Source organism: Periplaneta americana, chromosome 8 (genome assembly GCF_040183065.1).
Source record: "Periplaneta americana isolate PAMFEO1 chromosome 8, P.americana_PAMFEO1_priV1, whole genome shotgun sequence".
In the NCBI taxonomy this organism is placed as follows: Eukaryota; Metazoa; Arthropoda; class Insecta; order Blattodea; family Blattidae; genus Periplaneta; species Periplaneta americana.
In genome coordinates, this window is record NC_091124.1 from 25581627 (window position 1) to 25608343 (window position 26717).

At 40.1% G+C, this 26717-nt stretch overlaps 1 protein-coding gene across 1 annotated transcript in view; it reads right to left on the reverse strand.

The window, feature by feature from the left end:
* Positions 1 to 26717, reverse strand: part of LOC138704597 (CDK5RAP1-like protein) — a 294248-nt gene that overhangs the window by 238563 nt on the left and 28968 nt on the right. The window contains exons 9-10 of the mRNA XM_069832666.1: positions 24257 to 24356; positions 16304 to 16453 (exon numbers count right to left, since the gene is read on the reverse strand). Of these exons, the coding sequence (XP_069688767.1) occupies positions 16437 to 16453; positions 24257 to 24356 (117 nt within the window). The 3' untranslated portion in view covers positions 16304 to 16436. The remainder of the gene's footprint in view (positions 1 to 16303; positions 16454 to 24256; positions 24357 to 26717) is intronic.

The window sequence follows — 26717 nt, forward strand, 5'->3', positions numbered from 1 at the left end:
CACTTTCTGATTTTCGCCGAAATTCTAGCCGACATTGCTCCGCAGTACATATAGTTACGACAAAGCCGATGAGTGCGTTGAATACAGCTCGTCCAACTCTATCTTCAGTATAAAGGACAACTCTCTATCTCCGCGCGTTTGGACGAGAGAGGCCGGCAAAATTTCAAAAAATGGTCATTTTGACCTTCCAAAACAGACTTTTTTATACACAAGGAGAACCAAGCGGCTCAGAGGCCCGCCCTTTTAACTGTAGCATCCCAGCATCTTCCCTAGTAATCACCGCAAAAATCCAGCAAATCCGTCGCACTTTTTCTAGGCCCAATTTTTGGGTACCTAAAATTTTTGAGTCTCTAAATCCGGAAATAATGGCCGTACCGAGGAACGGGATCAGGCCCTGTATTCCCCATGGACTTGCTTCTTACACGATAGCATCAAAATGGCAATCGGGAACACTTTCTGATTTTCGAGAAAAAAAGGCCGATATTCTAGCCGCCATTGCTCCGCAGTACGTATAGTTACGACAAAGCCGATGAGAGCGTTGAATACAGCTCGTCCAACTCTATCTTCAGTATAAAGGACAACTCTCTATCTCCGCGCGTTTGGACGGGAGAGGCCGGCAAAATTTCAAAAAATGGTCATTTTGACCTTCTAAAACAGACTTTTTTCTACACAAAGAGAACCAAGCGGCTCAGAGGCCCGCCCTTTTAACTGTAGCATCCCAGCATCTTCCCTAGTAATCACCGCAAGAATCCAGCAAATCCGTCGCACTTTTTTCTAGGCCCAATTTTTGGGTACCTAAAATTTTTGAGTCTCTAAATCCGGAAATAATGGCCGTACCGAGGAACGGGATGAGGCCCTGTATTCCCCATTGACTTGCTTCTTACACGATAGCTTCAAAATGGCAATCGCGAACACTTTCTGATTTTCGAGAAAAAAAGGGGAAGGGTTTAAACCACTATTCCGCCGACATTCTAGCCGCCATTGCTCCGCAATACGTATAGTTACGACAAAGCCGATGAGTGCGTTGAATACAGCTCGTCCACCTCTATCTTCAGTATAAAGGACAACTCTCTATCCCCGCGCGTTTGGACGGGAGAGGCCGGCAAAATTTCAAAAAATGGTCATTTTGACCTTCCAAAACAGACTTTTTTCTACACAAGGAGAACCAAGCGGCTCAGAGGCCCGCCCTTTTAACTGTAGCATCCCAGCATCTTCCCTAGTAATCACCGCAAAAATCCAGCAAATCCGTCGCACTTTTTTCTAGGCCCAATTTTTGGGTACCTAAAATTTTTGAGTCTCTAAATCCGGAAATAATGGCCGTACCGAGGAACGGGATCCGGCCCTGTATTCCCCATTGACTTGCTTCTTACACGATAGCATCAAAATGGCAATCGCGAACACTTTCTGATTTTCGAGAAAAAAAGGGGAAGGGTTTAAACCACTATTCCGCCTACATTCTAGCCGCCATTGCTCCGCAGTACTTATAGTTCCGATAAAGCCGATGAGTGCGTTGAATACAGCTCGTCCAACTCTATCTTCAGTATAAAGGACAACTCTCTATCTCCGCGCGTTTGGACGGGAGAGGCAGGCAAAATTTCAAAAAATGGTCATTTTGACCTTCCAAAACAGACTTTTTTATACACAAGGAGAACCAAGCGGCTCAGAGGCCCGCCCTTGTAACTGTAGCATCCCAGCATGTTCCCTAGTAATCACCGCAAAAATCCAGCAAATCCGTCGCACTTTTTTCTAGGCCCGATTTTTGGGTACCTAAAACTTTTGAGTGTCTAAATCCGGAAATAATGGCCGTACCGAGGAACGGGATGAGGCCCTGTATTCCCCATTGACTTGCTTCTTACACGATAGCATCAAAATGCCAATCGCGAACACTTTCTGATTTTCGAGAAAAAAAGGGGAAGGGTTTAAACCACTATTCCGCCGACATTCTAGCCGCCATTGCTCCGCAGTACGTATAGTTACGACAAAGCCGATGAGTGCGTTGAATACAGCTCGTGCAACTCTACCTTCAGTATAAATGACAACTCTCTATCTCCGCGCGTTTGGACGGGAGAGGCCGGCAAAATTACAAAAAAATGGTCATTTTGACCTTCCAAAACAGACTTTTTTCTACACAAGGAGAACCAAGCGGCTCAGAGGCCCGCCCTTTTAACTGTAGCATCCCAGCATCTTCCCTAGTAATCACCGCAAGAATTCAGCAAATCCGTCGGACTTTTTTCTAGGCCCAATTTTTGGGTACCTAAAATTTTTGAGTCTCTAAATCCGGAAATAATGGCCGTACCGAGGAACGGGATGAGGCCCTGTATTCCCCATTGACTTGCTTCTTACACGATAGCTTCAAAATGGCAATCGCGAACACTTTCTGATTTTCGAGAAAAAAAGGGGAAGGGTTTAAACCACTATTCCGCCGAAATTCTAGCCGCCATTGCTCCGCAATACGTATAGTTACGACAAAGCAGATGAGTGCGTTGAATACAGCTCGTCCAACTGTATCTTCAGTATAAAGGACAACTCTCTATCCCCGCGCGTTTGGACGGGAGAGGCCGGCAAAATTTCAAAAAATGGTCATTTTGACCTTCCTAAACAGACTTTTTTCTACACAAGGAGAACCAAGCGGCTCAGAGGCCCGCCCTTTTAACTGTAGCATCCCAGCATCTTCCCTAGTAATCACCGCAAAAATCCAGCAAATCCGTCGCACTTTTTTCTAGGCCCAATTTTTGGGTACCTAAAATTTTTGAGTCTCTAAATCCGGAAATAATGGCCGTACCGAGGAACGGGATCCGGCCCTGTTTTCCCCATTGACTTGCTTCTTACACGATAGCTTCAAAATGGCAATCGCGAACACTTTCTGATTTTCGAGAAAAAAAAGGGGAAGGGTTTAAACCACTATTCCGCCTACATTCTAGCCGCCATTGCTCCGCAGTACTTATAGTTACGACAAAGCCGATGAGTGCGTTGAATACAGCTCGTCCAACTCTATCTTCAGTATAAAGGACAACTCTCTATCCCCGCGCGTTTGGACGGGAGAGGCCGGCAAAATTTCAAAAAATGGTCATTTTGACCTTCCAAAACAGACTTTTTTCTACACAAGGAGAACCAAGCGGCTCAGAGACCCGCCCTTTTAACTGTAGCATCCCAGCATCTTCCCTAGTAATCACCGCAAAAATCCAGCAAATCCGTCGCACTTTTTTCTACGCCCAATTTTTGGGTACCTAAAATTTTTGAGTCTCTAAATCCGGAAATAATGGCCGTACCGACGAACGGGATGAGGCCCTGTATTCCCCATGGACTTGCTTCTTACACGATAGCATCAAAATGGCAATCGGGAACACTTTCTGATTTTCGAGAAAAAAAGGGGAAGGGTTTAAACCACTATTCCGCCTACATTCTAGCCGCCATTGCTCCGCAGTACTTATAGTTCCGATAAAGCCGATGAGTGCGTTGAATACAGCTCGTCCAACTCTATCTTCAGTATAAAGGACAACTCTCTATCTCCGCGCGTTTGGACGGGAGAGGCAGGCAAAATTTCAAAAAATGGTCATTTTGACCTTCCAAAACAGACTTTTTTCTACACAAGGAGAACCAAGCGGCTCAGAGGCCCGCCCTTGTAACTGTAGCATCCCAGCATGTTCCCTAGTAATCACCGCAAAAATCCAGCAAATCCGTCGCGCTTTTTTCTAGGCCCAATTTTTGGGTACCTAAAACTTTTGAGTGCCTAATCCGGAAATAATGGCCGTACCGAGGAACGGGATGAGGCCCTGTATTCCCCATTGACTTGCTTCTTACACGATAGTATCAAAATGCCAATCGCGAACACTTTCTGATTTTCGAGAAAAAAAGGGGAAGGGTTTAAACCACTATTCCGCCGACATTCTAGCCGCCATTGCTCCGCAGTACGTATAGTTACGACAAAGCCGATGAGTGCGTTGAATACAGCTCGTGCAACTCTACCTTCAGTATAAATGACAACTCTCTATCTCCGCGCGTTTGGACGGGAGAGGCCGGCAAAATTACAAAAAAATGGTCATTTTGACCTTCCAAAACAGACTTTTTTCTACACAAGGAGAACCAAGCGGCTCAGAGGCCCGCCCTTTTAACTGTAGCATCCCAGCATCTTCCCTAGTAATCACCGCAAGAATTCAGCAAATCCATCGGACTTTTTTCTAGGCCCAATTTTTGGGTACCTAAAATTTTTGAGTCTCTAAATCCGGAAATAATGGCCGTACCGAGGAACGGGATCCGGCCCTGTATTCCCCATTGACTTGCTTCTTACACGATAGCTTCAAAATGGCAATCGCGAACACTTTCTGATTTTCGAGAAAAAAAGGCCGACATTCTAGCCGCCATTGCTCCGCAGTACGTATAGTTACGACAAAGCCGATGAGAGCGTTGAATACAGCTCGTCCAACTCTATCTTCAGTATAAAGGACAACTCTCTATCTCCGCGCGTTTGGACGGGAGAGGCCGGCAAAATTTCAAAAAATGGTCATTTTGACCTTCCAAAACAGACTTTTTTCTACACAAAGAGAACCAAGCGGCTCAGAGGCCCGCCCTTTTAACTGTAGCATCCCAGCATCTTCCCTAGTAATCACCGCAAGAATCCAGCAAATCCGTCGCACTTTTTTCTAGGCCCAATTTTTGGGTACCTAAAATTTTTGAGTCTCTAAATCCGGAAATAATGGCCGTACCGAGGAACGGGATGAGGCCCTGTATTCCCCATTGACTTGCTTCTTACACGATAGCTTCAAAATGGCAATCGCGAACACTTTCTGATTTTCGAGAAAAAAAGGGGAAGGGTTTAAACCACTATTCCGCCGACATTCTAGCCGCCATTGCTCCGCAATACGTATAGTTACGACAAAGCCGATGAGTGCGTTGAATACAGCTCGTCCAACTCTATCTTCAGTATAAAGGACAACTCTCTATCCCCGCGCGTTTGGACGGGAGAGGCCGGCAAAATTTCAAAAAATGGTCATTTTGACCTTCCTAAACAGACTTTTTTCTACACAAGGAGAACCAAGCGGCTCAGAGGCCCGCCCTTTTAACTGTAGCATCCCAGCATCTTCCCTAGTAATCACCGCAAAAATCCAGCAAATCCGTCGCACTTTTTTCTAGGCCCAATTTTTGGGTACCTAAATTTTTTGAGTCTCTAAATCCGGAAATAATGGCCGTACCGAGGAACGGGATCCGGCCCTGTATTCCCCATTGACTTGCTTCTTACACGATAGCATCAAAATGGCAATCGCGAACACTTTCTGATTTTCGACAAAAAAAAGGGGAAGGGTTTAAACCACTATTCCGCCGACATTCTAGCCGCCATTGCTCCAAGGTACGTATAGCTACGACAAAGCCGATGAGAGCGTTGAATACAGCTCGTCCAACTCTATCTTCAGTATAAAGGACAACTCTCTATCCCCGCGCGTTTGGACGGGAGAGGCCGGCAAAATTTCAAAAAATGGTCATTTTGACCTTCCAAAACAGACTTTTTTCTACACAAGGAGAACCAAGCGGCTCAGAGGCCCGCCCTTTTAACTGTAGCATCCGAGCATCTTCCCTAGTAATCACCGCAAAAATCCAGCAAATCCGTCGCACTTTTTCTAGGCCCAATTTTTGGGTACCTAAAATTTTTGAGTCTCTAAATCCGGAAATAATGGCCGTACCGAGGAACGGGATGCGGCTCTGTATTCCCCATTGACTTGCTTCTTACACGATAGCATCAAAATGGCAATCGCGAACACTTTCTGATTTTCGAGAAAAAAAGGGGAAGGGTTTAAACCACTATTCCGCCGACATTCTAGCCGCCATTGCTCCGCAGTACGTATAGTTACGACAAAGCCGATGAGTGCGTTGAATACAGCTCGTCCAACTCTATCTTCAGTATAAAGGACAACTCTCTATCCCCGCGCGTTTGGACGGGAGAGGCCGGCAAAATTTCAAAAAATGGTCGTTTGACCTTCCAAAACAGATTTTTTTCTACACAAGGAGAACCAAGCGTCTCAGAGTCCCGCCCTTTTAACTGTAGCATCCCAGCATCTTCCCTAGTAATCACCGCAAAAATCCAGCAAATCCGTCGCACTTTTTTCTAGGCCCAATTTTTGGGTACCTAAAATTTTTGAGTCTCTAAATCCGGAAATAATGGCCGTACCGAGGAACGGAATCCGGCCCTGTATTCCCCATTGACTTGCTTCTTACACGATAGCATCAAAATGGCAATCGCGAACACTTTCTGATTTTCGAGAAAAAAAGGGGAAGGGTTTAAACCACTATTCCGCCGACATTCTAGTCGCCATTGCTCCACAGTACTTACAGTTACGACAAAGCCGATGAGGGCGTTGAATACAGCTCGTCCAACTCTATCTTCAGTATAAAGGACAACGCTCTATCCCCCTGCGTTTGGACGGGAGAGGCCGGCAAAATTTAAAAAAATGGTCATTTTGACCTTCCAAAACAGACTTTTTTCTACACAAGGAGAACCAAGCGGCTCAGACACCCGCCCTTTTAACTGTAGCATCACAGCATCTTCCCTAGTAATCACCGCAAAAATCCAGCAAATCCGTCGCACTTTTTTCTAGGCCCAATTTTTGGGTACCTAAAATTTTTGAGTCTCTAAATCCGGAAATAATGGCCGTACCGAGGAACGGAATCCGGCCCTGTATTCCCCATTGACTTGCTTCTTACACGATAGCATCAAAATGGCAATCGCGAACACTTTCTGATTTTCGCCGACATTCTAGCCGCCATTGCTCTGCAGTACGTATAGTTACGACAAAGCCGATGAGTGCGTTGAATACAGCTCGTCAAACTCTATCTTCAGTATAAAGGACAACTCTCTATCCCCGCGCGTTTGGACGGGAGAGGCCGGCAAAATTTCAAAAAATGGTCATTTTGACCTTCCAAAACAGATTTTTTTCTACACAAGGAGAACCAAGCGTCTCAGAGTCCCGCCCTTGTAACTGTAGCATCACAGCATCTTCCCTAGTAATCACCGCAAAAATCCAGCAAATCCGTCGCACTTTTTTCTAGGCCCAATTTTTGGGTACCTAAAATTTTTGAGTCTCTAAATCCGGAAATAATGGCCGTACCGAGGAACGGGATCCGGCCCTGTATTCCCCATTGACTTGCTTCTTACACGATAGCATCAAAATGGCAATCGCGAACACTTTCTGATTTTCGAGAAAAAAAGGAACCACTATTCCGCCGACATTCTAGCCGCCATTGCTCCGCAGTACGTATAGTTACGACAAAGCCGATGAGTGCGTTGAATACAGCTCGTCCAACTCTATCTTCAGTATAAAGGACAACTCTCTATCCCCGCGCGTTTGGACGGGAGAGGCCGGCAAAATTTCAAAAAATGGTCATTTTGACCTTCCAAAACAGATTTTTTTCTACACAACGAGAACCAAGCGGCTCAGAGGCCCGCCCTTTTAACTGTAGCATCCCAGCATCTTCCCTAGTAATCCAACAAATCCGTCGCACTTTTTTCTAGACCCAATTTTTGGGTACCTAAAATTTTTGAGTCTCTAAATCCGGAAATAATGGCCGTACCGAGGAACGGGATGCGGCCCTGTATTCCCCATTGACTTGCTTCTTACACGATAGCATCAAAATGGCAATCGCGAACACTTTCTGATTTTCGAGAAAAAAAGGGGAAGGGTTTAAACCACTATTCCGCCGACATTCTAGCCGCCATTGCTCCGCAGTACTTATAGTTACGACAAAGCCGATGAGTGCGTTGAATACAGCTCGTCCAACTCTATCTTCAGTATAAAGGACAACTCTCTATCCCCGCGCGTTTGGACGGGAGAGGCCGGCAAAATAAAAAAAAATGGTCGTTTGACCTTCCAAAACAGACTTTTTTCTACACAAGGAGAACCAAGCGGCTCAGAGGCCCGCCCTTTTAACTGTAGCATCCCAGCATCTTCCCTAGTAATCACCGCAAAAATCCAGCAAATCCGTCGCACTTTTTTCTAGGCCCAATTTTTGGGTACCTAAAATTTTTGAGTCTCTAAATCCGGAAATAATGGCCGTACCGAGGAACGGGATGCGGCCCTGTATTCCCCATTGACTTGCTTCTTACACGATAGCATCAAAATGGCAATCGCGAACACTTTCTGATTTTCGAGACATTCCGCCGACATTCTAGCCGCCATTGCTCCGCAGTACGTATAGTTACGACAAAGCCGATGAATGCGTTGAATACAGCTCGTCCAACTCTATCTTCAGTATAAAGGACAACTCTCTATCCCCGCGCGTTTGGACGGGAGAGGCCGGCAAAATTTCAAAAAATGGTCATTTTGACGTTCCAAAACAGACTTTTTTCTACACAAGGGGAACCAAGCGGCTCAGAGGCCCGCCCTTTTAACTGTAGCATCCCAGCATCTTCCCTAGTAATCACCGCAAAAATCCAGCAAATCCGTCGCACTTTACCACTATTCCGCCGACATTCTAGCCCCCATTGCTCCGCAGTACGTATAGTTACGACAAAGCCGATGAGTGCGTTGAATACAGCTCGTTCAACTCTATCTTTAGTATAAAGGACAACTCTCTATCCCCGCGCGTTTGGACGGGAGAGGCCGGCAAAATTTCAAAAAGTGATCATTTTGACCTTCCAAAACAGACTTTTTTCTACACAAGGAGAACCAAGCGGCTCAGAGCTCCGCCCTTTTAACTGTAGCATCCCAGCATCTTCCCTAGTAATCACCGCAAAAATCCAGCAAATCCGTCGCACTTTGTTCTAAGCCCAATTTTTGGGTACCTAAAATTTTTGAGTCTCTAAATCCGGAAATAATGGCCGTACCGAGGAACGGGATGCGGCCCTGTATTCCCCATTGACTTTCCTTCTTACACGATAGCATCAAAATGGCAATCGCGAACATTTTCTGATTTTCGAGAAAAAAAGGGGAAGGGTAAAATACCCTTCAGCCGACATTCTCGCCGCCATAACTCCGCAGTACGTGTACTCGCAACAAAGCCGATGAGTGCGTTGAATACAGCTCGTCGAACTCTATCTCCAGTATAAAGGACAACTCTCTATCCCCCTGCGTTTGGACGAGATTGGCCCGCAAAATTAAAACAAAATCGTCATTTTGACCTTCCAAAACACACTTTTTTCTACACAAGGAGACCGAAGCGCCTCAGAGGCCCGCCCTTTTAACTGCAGCATTACCCCCCGCATGTTCCATAGTAATCACCGCTAAAATCCGGCAAATCCGCCGCACTTTTTTCTAGCCTTAATTTTTGGGTACCTGAAATATTTGAGTCTCTAATTCCGGAAATAATGGCCATTCCGAGGAACGGGATGCGGCCCTGTATTTTCCCTTGACTTACTCCTTACACGATAGCATCAAAACGGCAATTGCGAACACTTTCTCATTTTCGAGAAAAAAAGGGGAAGGGTTTAAAACCACCCTTCTGCCGACATTCTCGCCGCCATAACTCCGCAGTACGTGTACTCACAACAAAGGCGATGAGTGCGTTGAATACAGCTCGTCGAACTCTATCTCCAGTATTAAGGACAACCCTCTATTCCCCTGCGTTTGGACGGGAGAGGCCCGCAAATTAAAAAAAAATGGTCATTTTGACCTTCCAAAACACACTTTTTTCTACACAAGAAGAACAAAGCGGCTTAGAGGCCCGCCCTTTTAACTGCAGCATTCCCGCATCTTCCATAGTAATCACCGCTAAAATCCGGCAAATCCGTCGCACTTTTTTCTAGCCTTAATTTTTGGGTACCTGAAATATTTTAGTCTCTAATTCCGGAAATAATGGCCATACCGAGGAACGGGATGCGGCCCTGTATTCTCCCATGACTTACTTCTTACACGATAGCATCAAAATGGCAATCGCGAACATTTTCTGATTTTCTCGCCGCCATAACTCCGCGTGTACTCACAACAAAGCCGATGAGTGGGTTGAATACAGCTCGTCGAACTCTGTCTCCAGTATAAAGGACAACTCTCTATTCCCCTGCGTTTGGACGGGAGAGGCCCGCAAAATTAAAAAACATGGTCATTTTGACGTTCCAAAACACACCTTTTTCTACACAAGGAGAACGAAGCGGCTCAGAGGCCCGCCGTTTTAACTGCACCATCCACGCATGTTCCATAGTAAACACCGCTAAAATCCAGCAAATCCGCCGCACTTCTTTCTACCCTTAATTTTTGCGTACCTGAAATATTTGAGTCTCTAATTCCGGAAATAATGGCCATACCGAGGAACAGGATGCGGCCCTGTTTTCTCCCTTGACTTACTTCTTACACGATAGCATCAAAATGGCAATCGCGAACATTTTCTGATTTTCGAGAAAAAAAGGGGAAGGGTAAAATACCCTTCAGCCGACATTCTCGCCGCCATAACTCCGCAGTACGTGTACTCACAACAAAGCCGATGAGTGCGTTGAATACAGCTCCTCGAACTCTATCTCCAGTATAAAGGACAACTCTCTATCCCCCTGTGTTTGGTCGGGATTGGTCCGCAAAATAAAAAAAAAATCGTCATTTTGACCTTCCAAAACACACTTTTTTCTACACAAGAAGAACGAAGCGGCTCAGAGGCCCGCCCTTTTAACTGCAGCATCCCCGCATCTTCCATAGTAATCACCGCTAAAATCCGGCAAATCCGCCGCACTTTTTTCTAGCCTTAATTTTTCTGTACCTGAAATATTTGAGTCTCTAATTCCGGAAATAATGGCCATTCCGAGGAACGGGATGCGGCCCTCTATTCTCCCTTGACTTACTCCTTACACGATAGCATCAAAATGGCAATCGCGAACACTTTCTGATTTTCGAGAAAAAAAAACCACCCTTCCGCCGACATTCTCGCCGCCATAACTCCGCAGTACGTGTAGTCACAACGAAGCCGGTGAGTGCGTAGAATACAGCTCGTCGAACTCTATCTCCAGTATGAAGGATAACTCTCTATCCCCCTGCATTTGGACGAGAGAGGCCGGCAAAATTAAAAAATATCGTCATTTTGACCTTCCAAAACACAATTTTTTCTACACAAGGAGAACGAAGCGGCTCAGAGGCCCGCCCTTTTAACTGCAGCATCCCCGCATGTTCCATAGTAATCACCGTTAAAATCCGGCAAATCCGCCGTACTTTTTTCTAGCCTTAATTTTTGGGTACCTGAAATATTTGAGTCTCTAATTCCGGAAATAATGGCCATACCGAGGAACGGGATGCGGCCCTGTATTCTCCCTTGACTTACTTCTTACACGATAGCATCAAAATGGCAATCGCGAACATTTTCCGATTTTCGAGAAAAAAAGGGGAAGGGTTTAAACCACCCTTCCGCCGACATTCTCGCCGCCATAACTCCGCAGTACGTGTACTCACAACAAAGCCGATGGGTGCGTTGAATACAGCTCGTCGAACTCTATCTCCAGTATAAAGGATAACTCTCTATTCCCCTGCGTTTGGACGGGAGAGGCCGGCAAAATTTCAAAAAATGGTCATTTTGACCTTCCAAAACACACTTTTTTCTACAGAAGGAGAACGAAGCGGCTCAGAGGCCCGCCCTTTTAACTGCACCATCCCCGCATCTTCCATAGTAATCACCGCTAAAATCCGGCAAATCCGTCGCACTTTTTTCTAGCCTTAATTTTTGGGTACCTGAAATATTTGAGTCTCTAATTCCGGAAATAATGGCCATACCGAGGAACGGGATGCGGCCCTGTATTCTCCCTTGACTTACTCCTTACACGATAGCATCAAAATGGCAATTGCGAACACTTTCTCATTTTCGAGAAAAAAAGGGGAATGGTTTAAACCACCCTTCCGCCGACATTCTCGCCGCCATAACTACGCAGTACGTGTAATCACAACAAAGGCGATGAGTGCGTAGAATACAGCTCGGCGAACTCTATCTCCAGTATAAAGGACAACTCTCTATCCCCCTGCGTTTGGACGGGAGAGGCCGGCAAAATTTCAAAAAATGGTCATTTTGATCTTCCAGAACACACTTTTTTCTACACAAGGAGAACGAAGAGGCTCAGAGGCCCGCCCTTTTAACTGCAGCATCCCCGCATCTTCCATAGTAATCACAGCTAAAATCCGGCAAATCCACTGCACTTTTTTCTAGCCTTAATTTTTGGGTACCTGAAATATTTGAGTCTCTAGTTCCGGAAATAATGGCCATACCGAGGAACGGGATGCAGCCCAGTATTCTCCCTTTCCTTACTTCATACACGATAGCATCAAAATGGCAATCGCGAACACTTTCTGATTTTCGAGACATCCGCCGACAAGAGGCCGGCAAAATAAAAAAAATTGTCATTTTGAGCTTCCAAAACAGACTTTTTTCTACACAATGTGAACGAAGCGGCTCAGAGGCTCACCCTTTTAACTGTAGCGTCCCCGCATCTTCCTTAGTAATCACCGCTAAAATCCGGCAAATCCGCCGCACTTTTTTCTAGCCTTAATATTTCTGTACCTGAAATATTTGAGTCTCTAATTCCGGTAATAATGGCCATACCGAGGAACGGGATGCGGCCCTGCATTCCCCCTTGACTTATGTCTTACACGATAGCATCAAAATGGCAATCGCGAACAGTTTCTGATTTTCGAGAAAAAAAAGGGGAAAAAACTACCCTTCTGCCGACATTCTCGCCGCCATAACAAAGCTGATGAGTGCGTTGAATACAGCTCGTCGAACTCTATCTCCAGTATAAAGGACAACGCTCTATCCCCCTGCGTTTGGACGGGAGAGGCCGGGAAAATTTCAAAAAATGGTCATTTTGACCTTCCAAAACACACTTTTTTCTAAATAAGGAGAACGATACGGCTCAGAGGCCCGCCCTTTTAACTGCAGCTTCCCCGCATCTTCCATAGTAATCACCGCTAAAATCCGGCAAATCCGCCGCACTTTTTTCTAGGTATATATTTATTATTTATGTATATGGGTAAAATTAATCAGTGATGACAATATAACAATTTAAAGTTCTTTCTTATGTTTTTTGTAATATGAATTATTATTATTATAATATTCATATTAGTTGTTTAAACTTGAATAGCTTATATTATAGAGCATAACATTGAAGATGTTCTTAATTTTTGGGTACCTGAAATATTTGAGTCTCTAATTCCGGAAATAATGGCCATACCGAGGAACGGGATGCGGCCCTGTATTCCCCCTTGACTTAGTCTTACACGATAGCATCAAAATGGCAATCGCGAACACTTTCTGATTTTCGAGAAAGGAACGGGGTGCGGCCCTGTATTCCCCCTCGACTTCTTACACGATAGCACTATTTCACTGACTCTCTTGCCGCCATAACTCTGCAGTATATGTAGTGAGAACAAAGCCGATGAGTGCATTGAATAACTACAGAATTGACATTGAAATATGTTACTCCATATCTTTTGTTCTATTAGTCTTAGAAAATATTGTCCATTTTTTATTTCAGAATACTAGAATTATAATGTATTAAATCTCATAAACTACGTGCCATACTCTGATGACATCTAAGAAGAACTAATCTAAACTCTCCTATGATGTAGGCTTAATCATAAACATATTTCCTACATGCCTTTATAATTGCAAAATATTTCTTACATCATAATTTTAGTCAGATCGACGTTTTAATTTCCTTTCAAATGTTCCTATTATTTCAAAATTTAAAATGAAGTTGTAAAGCAGTGGTCGTAAGCACTCGCTGAAATGGGTAATTGTATTCAGTGCAACACAATGTGCCCCGTCAAGCTGCAGGCAGAGAGGGGGAGAGCATATGCACCAGCAGCTGCAGATGCACCATAGTGCAGTCTCTTATCCGAGGGTAAGAGACGCTTGCCCATGGGTGCTCTGTGCTGATGATCGCTGATGTATATATATATATATATATATATATATATATATAAATTATTCTCATAGTTGACAATATCATCCGTTTTCCGCTAAAACTAGAATTATTTACAATCAGCAGAGTGGGATGCAATTTCGAATTCTATAATGCCGGTATATTTACATACTATTGGTGACGCTGTTTATATTCGTAGAAGTAAGATCTAGTGAAGCCACATTTACACGAACAAATTATCAATCACTATCGATTAATAGAGGCCAGGTATTCTTGAAAGCCAGCGTACATGATAGAAGGTAGGAACTTCCGAGCTCATATAACTCTGCATGTGGAGAGTCTTGGAACTAATGTTGTTATTGTTATTACATGTTGAAAACCCAGACAAGAAGTACAGTCTGACAAAGAAATTTCGTAATTTTCATAATGATAATATTGCATTATTACAATTACAAGATCTACGATACAAGCAGCAGAAATGAAATTTTTACGTTCTGTTAAGGGATGTACAAAGGAAGACAGAATTGAAAACATAGAAATTAAACAAGATCTTGAAATATCTTCAATAGCAGACGAAATAGAAACATATACACAAAACTGGAAAGATCGCATAAAATGAATGAATGAAGACACATGTCCTAAACAAATAATGCAATACAAACCAAAAGGATGATGATGATGACGACGACGGTAAATAAATAGCGATTAATATTGTGGCACAGTGTATGATCTGTATGGTTACATTTCAAGTAAACTATCAAAATCACAGAAACTCCACATAAATTGCGAAGGGCAAAAAATCATATATAATGTGTTGAAATTCTTTAAAGATGAAAAACAGAATGCTCTAGGTTGCAATTAATAAAACAGTGATTACAACACCATCGTCCAGCAACAGAGGTCCAGGTCACATACTTTCCAGTTAGAGTATAAAGAGGTTGACAATATGTTAATAATAAGAAGAAAACGTTCAAAATTTAATTAAAATACGAGGGGGATCCAGGAAATAACGACCGTTCGCGCATACCTGCCGCGCAGCTGACTCCCCTTCCTTGTTTGAAGGTCAACTGGCTTCCTTAACATGTGTTCTCATAATGTTGTGAGTACTGGTTGCAACAAGTCGCCATTGTGCATTTTGTGTTACTTCAAAATGAACGACGTGATTGATAATCCCGCCGACTGTGAGGTGAGGAGTGTGATTCGATTTTTGAATGCCCGACATTTGAAACATACAGAAATTTACCGGCAATTGAAAGAAGTGTATGGTGATACTGTAATGAATGAAAGAAATGTGAGAAAATGGTGCGAAATGTTCAACAATGGGCGAACAAATGTCCACGATGAAACTCGACCCGGACGCCCATCACTCATCACAGAAGACCTGAAGACTAAAGTGAACGACAGAATCTTGCAAGACAGGCGCACATCACTCGACGAATTGCATATTGCCTTTCCTGACATTTCTCGTTCTTTGCTTGGTGAAATTGTGTCGCAACATCTTGGCTACCACAAAATCTGTGCACGATGGGTTCCACGGCAACTGAGTGACCAACACAAAACTCAGAGAATGGCCTCAGCATTGACATTCTTGATGCGATATCACACAGATGGAGACTCCTTTCTTGATCAAATTGTGACTGGTGATGAGACCTGGGTGTCTCACAACACCCCAGAGACCAAGCGCCAATCACGTCAGTGGCATCATCCCTCATCACCCAAGAAACCGAGAAAATTCAAACAGACTCTCTCAACACAAAAAGTCATGGCTACTGTCTTTTGGGATCGCAAAGGTGTTCTTTTGCAGGATTTCATGCCAAAAGGCACTACGATCAATGCAAATCGTTATTGTGAGACTTTACGAAAACTACAGCGAGCCATCCAAAACAAGAGGCGAGGAATGCTTTCGAGAGGAGTTGTATTTCTTCACATCAACACGCCCGCCCGCACACTGCTGCTTCAACTCGAGAATTGCTGGATCAATTCAGCTGGGAAATCTTTGATCATCTGCCCTATAGTCCAGACCTTGCTCCTAGCGATTTTCACCTTTTCACTAAGCTGAAAGACTTTCTGGGTGATACGCGTTTTGGAAGTGATGAAGAGTTGAAGAAGACAGTGAACACCTGGCTTAATGAACTGGTGGCAGAGGAGTATAACACGGGAATTCTAAAGCTAGTGAACAGATACGACAAATGTTTAAATGTAGGTGGTGATTATGTAGAGAAGTAAAGGAAGCTTCAGTTATGTAACAGACTTTGTTTTTTCAAATAAATATTTTTTTTTTAATTATTACAACAAAACGGTCGTTATTTCCTGGATCCCCCTCGTATTACGTGAGACAAAAAATCTGTCTCAAAATACTCTAATTTAAGCCAAAGTATGAAGTTGTTTTTAGTACCGTAATCAGCGAAAGAATATGAACAAGTGGAAGGAAGTGACAAGTGGCATCACTAGAAGATAATCTCTACAGACAAATGCTGGGATAATTGTACTCACCATATAAGCATTAATCACCACACTTTGACGAATCATGTCATCTTTCGCGATGAACCAGACATCTGTCCGGAAAGCAGTGCACTACACCAGATGATACTGTCCTCTGTCGGAAGACAAGAGAAGTAGGAGTGGGTCAAACCATGGTAAACGCTGAAAATGCATAGAAAAAGAAACAAAATAAAGCTACAAACTGTCATGGAAACCTACGATTTCAGAATCGAGAAAATTATCTTTCCATGTAATCTGCATCTGTACAGATAGGCCTTTTCTCACTATCTCATGTACGGATTTTGTTCATACTCAATCATCAAATTCGTCATCATCATTACTATACTACAGTTTCCTCAAGCCTGCCAATACATACTTCTCCAAAATAATAATAATAATAATAATAATAATAATAATAATAATAATAATAATAAAAGTAATAATAATATGTTGTTTTCTAATGCCAGGCGTTTGACAATAAAGTCATTTGACCTCTTGCATTCCAATATTTTTCAAAGATATTATCATAACTAGCCACTGAAGCACAGATTTTGAGGTGTTCCGAATCCATTTCTTGGTTTGAGTTGCACAATGGGCAGTTAGGGGACTGATATATTCCAATTCTATCCAGGTGTTTAGCCAAACAATCATGGCCTGTTGCCAATCTAAATGCAGCCACAGACGATTTTCGTGGTAAATCGGGAATTAACTGTGGATTTTGATGCAGAGAGTTCCATTTTTTCCCTTGGGATTGAGTTATCAAATTTTGTTTGTTGAAGTCTAAGTATGTAGATTTAATAAATCTGTTCACAGAGTAATACGTAGATTTAGTAACAGGTCTGTAAGTAGCAGTGCTGCCCTTCTTTGCTAAAGCATCCGCATTCTCGTTTCCCAGGATTCCACAATGGGATGGTATCCATTGGAATACAATTCTTTTATTGAGTGATATTAATTGAGAGAGCATTTTAGTTATTTCTGCTGTTTGAGATGAGGGTGTGTGTTTAGAGACGATTGATAGGATAGCTGCTTTGGAGTCTGACAATATAACTGCATTCCTAAATTTATTGATGTGGCATAGAAGAGTCCTTAGACATTTACTTCTTGCAATGATTTCACCATCAAAACTTGTTGTTCCATACCCAAGAGATCTATAAAGTGAGAAGAGACAGCATGTAACACCTGCACCTTGTTCTCTGGAGATCAAGGATCCGTCGGTGTATAAATGAAGCCAGTTTTGTGGAGGGTACCTAATATTAATTGTCTCTAAAGACAATTGTTTCAGTATTTCAGTGTTTACTTCTGATTTCAGTATTTCTTCTGTTAAATTTAGATTATATTCTATATTTAATAGAGTTAAAGGGTTTGGTTTAATTTGTAAGTTTTCTTTTAAATTTGGGATATTGATTTTCTGTTTTAATTCTTGAACAAGGGATATGAAACTTTTTTGAGTTTTCAATCTACAGAGAGGACTGTATGAATGCCAATTGTTTCTTGGTAATCTGATGAGTTTTTCATATTGAATCAGTGCTTTTTCTTCTATTGTCATTTTGATGCTGTTAATATTAGTGAGGAATCTCATAGAATCTATTGGCGTTGTTTTGATTCCACCAGTAATGAGTCTGAGAGCTTGGTTTTGAACATATTCTATGTCGTTTATGAAAGGTGAAGTAATTAAAATTTCTCCGCAGTATGTCAGCACTGGCTGTATAAACATTTTGTATATAGTGTTCAAAGTATTCCTAGAGCATCCCCATTTCTTTCCTGCTAGTCTTTTTAGAAGGGAGAATCTTTTACGAGCTTTTTCAGAAATGTATTTCAAATGGTTGCTCCATGTTAACTTACTATCGAAAATAACTCCAAGATATTTGGATTCATAAGTCCTAGGAAGGTGTTGGCCATTGTATTGGATAATAATATAATTATCATCATCTTGTATCATCTGGAATACATATACCATATATATCCAAATGATCTCTGCATATTTTTTTCCAAAAATTGACAGCTGAAAATTGGGGTGTGGGTATTATTTGCAGCAAGGTTGGTATCCTGACTTTGAAGTGATAGCATGTGTTGTGCGTGGTAGCATGGGTTAGTAGTGGAAAGCGTTGAGTCAGGTGTGGTCGGTTCAGTAGGTGTTAATTATGGCTTCAAGAAGTTTTCGCTATAGATCTTTCACTGCGAAAGAAAAATTTCATATTATTGAAGAAGCAGAACTAGTTTGTAACTGCGCAGCAGAAAAGAAATACAGTGTAGTAAGCTTTATATGTGATTGGCGTAAGAATAACAGACCAGTGTTAATTGTCGGACATTTCAAGGGCAAAAAGCCAAGTTTCTGGAAAATGAAAAAAAGGCTTTGGAATTGTATAGGCGAAAAAAGACAGTTCTGTTGTCCTGATCATGTAACAATTTTTCTTTGTAATAAAAGTGGGGAGGAGGGGAAATGTATTTTTTAAAGATTTTTTCCATAAAATTAGGGTGTGGGAATTATTTGAGTATATACGGTATAACATATAACCATTCTCTGCATCAAAATCCACAGTTAATTCCCGATTTACCACGAAAATAGATTGGCAACAGGCCATGATTGTTTGGCCAAACATCTGCATAGAATTGGAATATATCAGTCCCCTAACTGCCCATTGTGCAACTCAAACCAAGAAATGGATTCCGAACACCTCAAAATCTGTGCTTTAGTGGCTAGTTATGATAATATCTTTGAAAAATATTGGAGTGCAAGAGGTCAAATGACTTTATTGCCAAACGCCTGGCATTAGAAAACAACAACATATTATTCTGTGAAAAGATTTATTAAATCTACATACTTAGACTTCAACAAACAAAATTTGATAACACAATCTCAAGGGAAAAAATGGAACTCTCTCCATCATAATGCACAGTTAATTCCTGATTTACCACGCAAATCACCTGTAGCTGCATTTAGATTGGCAACAGACCGTGACTGTTTGGGCCAACACCTGCATAGAATTGAAATATATCAGTCCCCTAACTGCCCATTGTGCTACTCAAACCAAGAAATGGATTTGGAACACCTCAAAATCTGTGCTTCAGTGGCTGACCATGACAATATCTTTGAAAAATATTGGAGTGCAAGAGGTCAAATTACTTTATTGTTAAATGCCTGGCATTAAAAAACAACAACAACATAACCATTCAATAAGAATGTTAGGAATAATATGGTCAATTATTCTTTTTCTACACCTGATTCCCTTTAATGCTATATTATACATTACTGAGATCGAAACTTGAATATGCATCTGCAGTCTGGAACTCTATTACAACCACTGATTAGGCAAAATTGGAAAATATTAAAAGGAAATTTATATCATTATGTTCATTCAGAGTTCTACCTAATAACTGCGAGTACCGGTATAGAGCTTGTAAGCTAGAGGTCAAGAACTCAATTATCTATTCTTATGAAAGGTTCTTTTAGGTGACATTAATTATGAGTCTTCCTTAAGCAATGTCAACTTTCGTATTCCAATGACGAACATGAGATTTCACAAACTTTATATTAGAATTCTAAATCTCCCTCTCCAGTCTCCAGATGCATTAAAAATTCTAACCTGCATGAATGTGATAATGATCCATTCAATGTATAGACTTATTTGTTCATGGCAATGTCATATGCTTTTATATTATTTGCGAACACTTTCTACCTATATTTGTATTATTTTCTGTAATATTTCATTCCTTATCATATCATATCGTATGATGACGCAGAATATCTGCATGGAAATATCATATGTACTTCGGTACATTAAAGTAATATGATATGCGTAAATCACTTCGTGATTTAAGACGGCGCTTGTTCCGTTGGATCCCGGCCAACTAGTCACTCATATCGAGTGCACCTCAGCACATGTGTGGACTTCGGTCCTGCGTTCATAGACATCTATGACGTAGTGCAGAGGGCGGCCACTAGAGGGAACCCAAGAGTTGGAGCTTAATCTGACACGATTCTAACCGGCGTCGGAGTTGTATCCGGTGTGGCTTAGTGGATAAAGCATCAGCACGTAGAGCTGAAAACCCGGGTTCAAGTCCCGGCGCCGGAGAGAATTTTTCTCCGTTCCATTACTCTTTCATCCTATGATGACGCAGAATATCTGCATGGAAATATCATATGTACTTCGGTACATTAAAGTAATATCACTGAGAGCTTGAAAAATTCAAATATCTTGGGAAACAATAACAAATATAAATAACACTCAAGAGGAAATTAAACGCAGAATAAATATGGAAAATGCCTGCTACTATTTCACTGAGAAGCTTTTATCATCCAGTCTACTCTCAAAAAAGATTAAAGTTAGAATTTATAAAACAGTTATATCACCGGTTGTTCTGTACGGTTGTGAAACTTGGACTCTTACTTTGAGAGAAAAAACAGAGGTTAAGGGTATTTGAGAATAAGGTGCTTAGGAAAATAAGAGTGATGAAGTTACAGGAGAACGGAGAAAGTTACACAACACAGAACTGCACACATTGTATTCTTCATCTGACATAATTAGGAACATTAAATCCATAATCTTGTTCAGGATAGGGACCAATGACAGGCTTATATGAGGGCAGCAAGGAACCTCCGGGTTTCTTAAAAATCATAAATATGTACTGTATCATTGATTACAATTTATTAGTTTTCGTTTGTTGTATAAATTAACCATTAAAAATATACAAATCTGGCTTTCAGGTATAGCTTCCTGTGAAGTTGACTTTTTAATTTCAAGGGAAAAATTGTTCTGGGACTGGGTATCGAACCCAGAATATTTGACTAAGTGCACCAACGCTCTACTGGATGAGCTACCCAGGAATTCTATCAGACCCAGGTTCAATTATTCCCTTTATATCCACATACCTCAAGTGAGTTGATAAGACGTCAGAGTCCCAACACTGAGTGCACACTGTGCTGTGTGACTTAAATTTGTCGTTTTCTGTTAATGAACAGTGATGTATATTATACAAATCTGGCTTTAAGGCTAACCTTACTGAGAATCATTAAGAATCATAAAATAGCAAAAATGGATAGCCACCTTTAGTGAAGTAAGGTACAGAATTAGTTTCCTATATAAACAGCAGCAAATTATCTTTGTTCAGTCATCTGGATTAACTTGGTGTAACAAGCCCAACAGAGTAAGTGACCTCTCTCGAAAATTATGCTGTTTTTCGATATTTTGGATAATTCTAGTATTTTTATTTACTGTGATTTTAATTGCCTTCTTAATTTTTTTATATTATTTAGTTTTTTTTTTAGTTTTGTTAATTTTCTTTGATTTTTTGTTTTATAATATTCTAGTTTTTTTTTTAGTTTCTTTAGATTTTTTAGTTTCCTGAGTTTTTTATTTTCCTTTTAATTTTTTGTAGTTCCTTCCGTATTTTTGAGATCTTAGAGTTTCTGACAGTTTAGACAGCCATTTCCAAAAGCAGATCTTTTAAAGCTACATTAGCATGTTAAAAATTGACTATTATATAGCAGTATACAAAAAGTATTTTTCTCCAACTATACTGAAATGAAGTTTTATTATTATTTCCATACAGATTTCTTATTTCAATAAACACCATTGATTTCGAGATGTTAAATGCTTTAATCAAACTGCAAAAGTGTATTAAACTCAAACTTTTACAGCTTCCTCTATTACTCTCATTTTATCAAAATTGCTTGAATCAGACATTATTAAAAAAAATGTTACATTTCAGTTAATACTAAAACTTACAAAAAAGGAGTCCACACCTGTGGAGTAACGGTCAGCACATCTGGCTGCGAAACCAGGTGCCCGGGTTCGAATCCTGGTCGGGGCAAGTTACCTGGTTGAGGTTTTATCCGGGGTTTTCCCTCAACCCAATACGAGCAAATGCTGGATAACTTTCGGTGCTGGACCCCGGACTCATTTCACTGGCATTATCACCTTCATATCATTCAGACGCTAAATAACCTAGATGTTGATACAGCATCGTAAAATAACCCAATAAAATATTTAAAAAAAATAAATACAAAAAGGAATTGTCATTTCACTTATTTATTTTTGCACCTATAGGAACTGCAAATAAGAATCACTTGTATTCTTCTCTTTCTCACTGTCTCAAACGTCACTGATTTGTTTCCCATTATATAAAACCATATTCATACTGCCACATTGTCAATATAAAGAAGTATGTATCTAAACATTAATTTAAATTTTTTATGACTTAATTAATTTTTGTCTAACCTTACTACAGATCGTAGAAAAACATTTGTATGTAACTGTCATATAATGGCTATTAAGATACTCTTGCAGTTTTCGATGCGAGTGGATGCCACTTGTGTCTCAATAGCTATCATTATATGATCGTTGCATAAATAACTATTTTAACACTAGTGTCAAAAGTAGCTTTAATACTAAGTTTCAACTGTTTGCAGTGACTGTCAATTGTTTCCCACTAGATGCCAAACGGCAGGAATCGCAACTGATCAAAAAATGCCAAATCTACTTTTAAAAATGATTGTTTTTGGTTAAGAAATGTACACAAATTACAGAAATTGCTTCAAGAATTAATTTATTGATAACTATATATATATATATATATATATATATATATATATATATATTTATATATATATATATATATAATTAAGAATTAAATAATATAATTATACAAAAATCAGCTGGCATCTTGGTTACACTGAACTATGCCACTTCCTACTTTTAATGCAATAAAGTTTGAGTATTACAATTAGAGAGATTACAGCAGTGGAGAAGTTGGTAGAATTGTGTCTATACAAGCACGGATGAACAGCTGTCTAAAAAAAACAGTGTATGACACACATGTTAAGAATTACTTTATTTTGTTCGTAGGGTGTGAGGCTGCACGATCATCTCAGCTTGTAAGTGCTGCTTGCAACAGGTAGTACATTATTTTGGCAGGACAATTGAGGCATTGACATGGGAAAGATCGTAACTGCCAAAAATTCGAATTTTTAGGTTTTTCATTGAGAAGGTAGTAAATGGCCATGCCAATGGCAAAGAGCAAGTAGTATATCTGTATGTAATGAAACGAAGTTGGAAACGTAGTCACTAGATGTTGTAAGTTGTATGTGCACAGCTGTTGGCGCGGAGAAGGTAGTAACTCCTTTTACAACATCAGAGTGTGTCTAGACAAATATGGGCTGATAACTGTGCAGGGCAGAATAAGAATCAGATGATTCTAATGGTCCTGATTTACATTATTGCCAAGAAACATTTTGATTCAGTGGACTTGAAATTCCTGGTTTCAGAACATTCCTACATGCCATGCGATAGGGAATTTGGCATCACAGAGAAAAGAAAAACAAAAAAAGATGCAAGATCATGGTTCCAGAAGAGGTAAGGCCTGATAATGTAATAATGATGAAGGATGAGGATTTCTTCGACTTTTCTGCAGAATGTGACAAGTTTTTGAATACAACTCCTATCAAAATCAGCATCCTCAGCTGATTTTCCTCTAATAAAAACAAGACAGTCATTTAATGATCTTGATTTTTAAGAAAGGACAGTCATTAACGTCAATCACTAACTTGCAGTGCTTGCAACGCCTTGAAAGAAGACCAGTCGTCCCTGATGCCAAAAAGAGAGACTTTTTATCTATGTTAGACTTCCTCGATGAAAAGTATCATGCATTTTACCGAAAAATTTGTGCATAATGTATAAATAACGTTAATTCTCAGTTTGGCTAAGGAGTGATTTCAATGTTGAATTTTCATAAAATAGGATTTCACAGATAAATCTGTGCCAGACTTTTCAAATTTCATATGTAACACAAACATGAGTGTATGCCTTTCATTTAAAGCAGTTTCTGTAATAATATAAGTGAGAAAGTGTTCATAAATTTGTTTTTTGCTTCCCCTGAAAAATTTTGTTTCTGGCAGTTACTACCTTTCCCATGTCAGCGCCTCAATTATGCTACATAAATCATCTTAAGTATATATTACACATTCACCTGCTTCAAACAGATGCGTATATTCCGAGGACACGAACTTAGAAAGTGAAGAGTGATAGAGTGGGGTCCCCTTCAAAACTTGAGAATTGGCTGAATTGATCTGAAAAGAAACATTTTATTTTCCCATTACAAACAACAAATGAAGTAACACCATACAAAACAGACACTCAGAGAAATGCTGTGACAAGCCTATAGGAGAATGGAATAAAATTATACAACAAAGTATCAAATCACCAGAAACCAACTAACAAAGACTAAATATTAAATTTTCCAATGGCAGGTATATTGACACAATCATCATTAGAGCCATGTTTTTGTTAATAACTCTACTTGCACTTTGCATATGAAAATTAGGTACAATATGGATTATCAAATGTGCTAGATTAACTGTTCACTGCAGCGCCTTCAATACAATTAGGGTCGAATTCATAGTCCTCACTTATAAAATGAGGAAACACCTAAGTAATGAGTGTTTCCTTAGCACTTATTTTAGATCGTATTGCAGAGACACTGCTCTTTCATATGCACTGAGCATTCCCTTGATATCGAAAGAAATATGGCAACATGACTAGACATGAACGCTTTCGTACATTCGTTTGTTTTCCAACACTTTCAAATTGTTAAATCAGGATTATTATCGTACACAAATACAGAAGTAAATATTATGGAGCTAAAAATTATACAAAATGTCGAGAAAGCATTTTACAGAAGAAGAAAGAAGTGAGCTAAGAGAACTAGTTATGAAATATAGAGATATCGTTGAAAGTAAAAAATCTGATAACTGTTCTCTCCAAAAGATTAAATTGACATGGGGTAAAATTGCAGTTGGGTTTATTGCAAACTCGAGAAATATTCCAGTAAGTAAATCATTTTAATTTATTTTCAGTTATTTTTATGGTAAACAAAGTGAAAGTGGTATAATTACGCGAAGCTCTGCGAAATGCTAGACACCACCAAGTACGATCAATTAGAGCCACTGCCCTTAAAGAAGTACATGGTCTCTCTGTCACTGGCAGTACACGGCGCATAGATATAATAGCTTTCAAGGAATCTACAAGATCTGGATACATAATTGATCCCACTGTGCGTTTCGAAATGGATGAGGAACAGCCAGCAGAAGTGGATAATGAAAAAGAGAATATCTACAATCCTACCAATCCCTATTATCTCAAAAAATACCAGCTAAAAGAGCTTGAAGTAATCGGACTTTTGGTTGGAGCAAGAGGTACCGCTACTCTCTTCATGAAAGATGTGTTTAAGAGGCTTGGAATACCTACATCTATTATTCCGATTGTAACCTTAGTTGCATTGAAAGGATCAATTGCTCTCCTGAAGAATCACCTATATTCGAAATCAAACTAAGTTCAGTAGCATTCTTTCCTTTTTTGTAACACTTATCTTTCTAAAAATAGGTATATTTCCACTAATCTCAAAAAAAAAAAAAAAATTATTTGCAGCTATGTACTTGTAAGAATTTCATTCTTAAAACAAAATTAATGGTTTTTCATGAACTTGTAAAAATTTCTATGGTTAAGTACTCTTTGTCCCTTGTGGCAGCTCACGAATGGTGAGAAGATATATAAATTTATAATTTATAACCTTGGGTAGAATACAAACAAAAATACAAATAACACTTTGTTGGGACGTGAATACTTTTCGAAAAAAAATACCACTTAAACCTACTTGAAATGATGCTGTAGCATAAAATGTCAAAGCAACCAGTATTTTCAGCAGTGATGAAATCAGTAAGCCTCGTGGTTGTATTGTGATTTTCAATGAGAGAGACCAGAACATCCACAACAGTGTTCTTGTTGAAACGGTATCTCCTCTTAAATTGTTGGTCATTGTATATCTCTAAAGGGTTTTCCATATCTCTGATATATCTTCTGTTTTGCCGAAACACATTTTCATTTTCATTACAGAACTCAATAAATTCATCAAAACCTTAATCATCATCCATTTTATACTGAATCAGCTGATTACAATGCATATGAGGAAACACTTGAGTAAGCTGACAAGCTACCTTACTTGAATAAGTGTTCATTTCAGTGGGATTTATGAATTGGAATAGTACATTATGCAATGAGCCTATAATGATAGTAATTAAGAAGCGAGTATGGATGTTTATGAAATGAGCGCGAGTTTCATAATTTTCATACGAGCTTCTTAATTACCATTATAGGCGAGTTTCATACGACTTTTTATGCTCGACCATATTTCTAACTTGAAATTATTCATTTTATTTGTATCTAACTGACCTTGAGCAATACCTCGTAAATTGTGAGATGTGCGCAGACGCGAAAGTATTGATTTTGTCCGAGGAACAGATGTCCACATTGACCTTGAAAGCCTATAAGAACCTACAGAGTAAACTAAATATTAACTTTGATATAACATTGAAATTAAATTATACATTGAAAAACGAGATGACAAACTGAATTTATTTGAATATTATTTACAA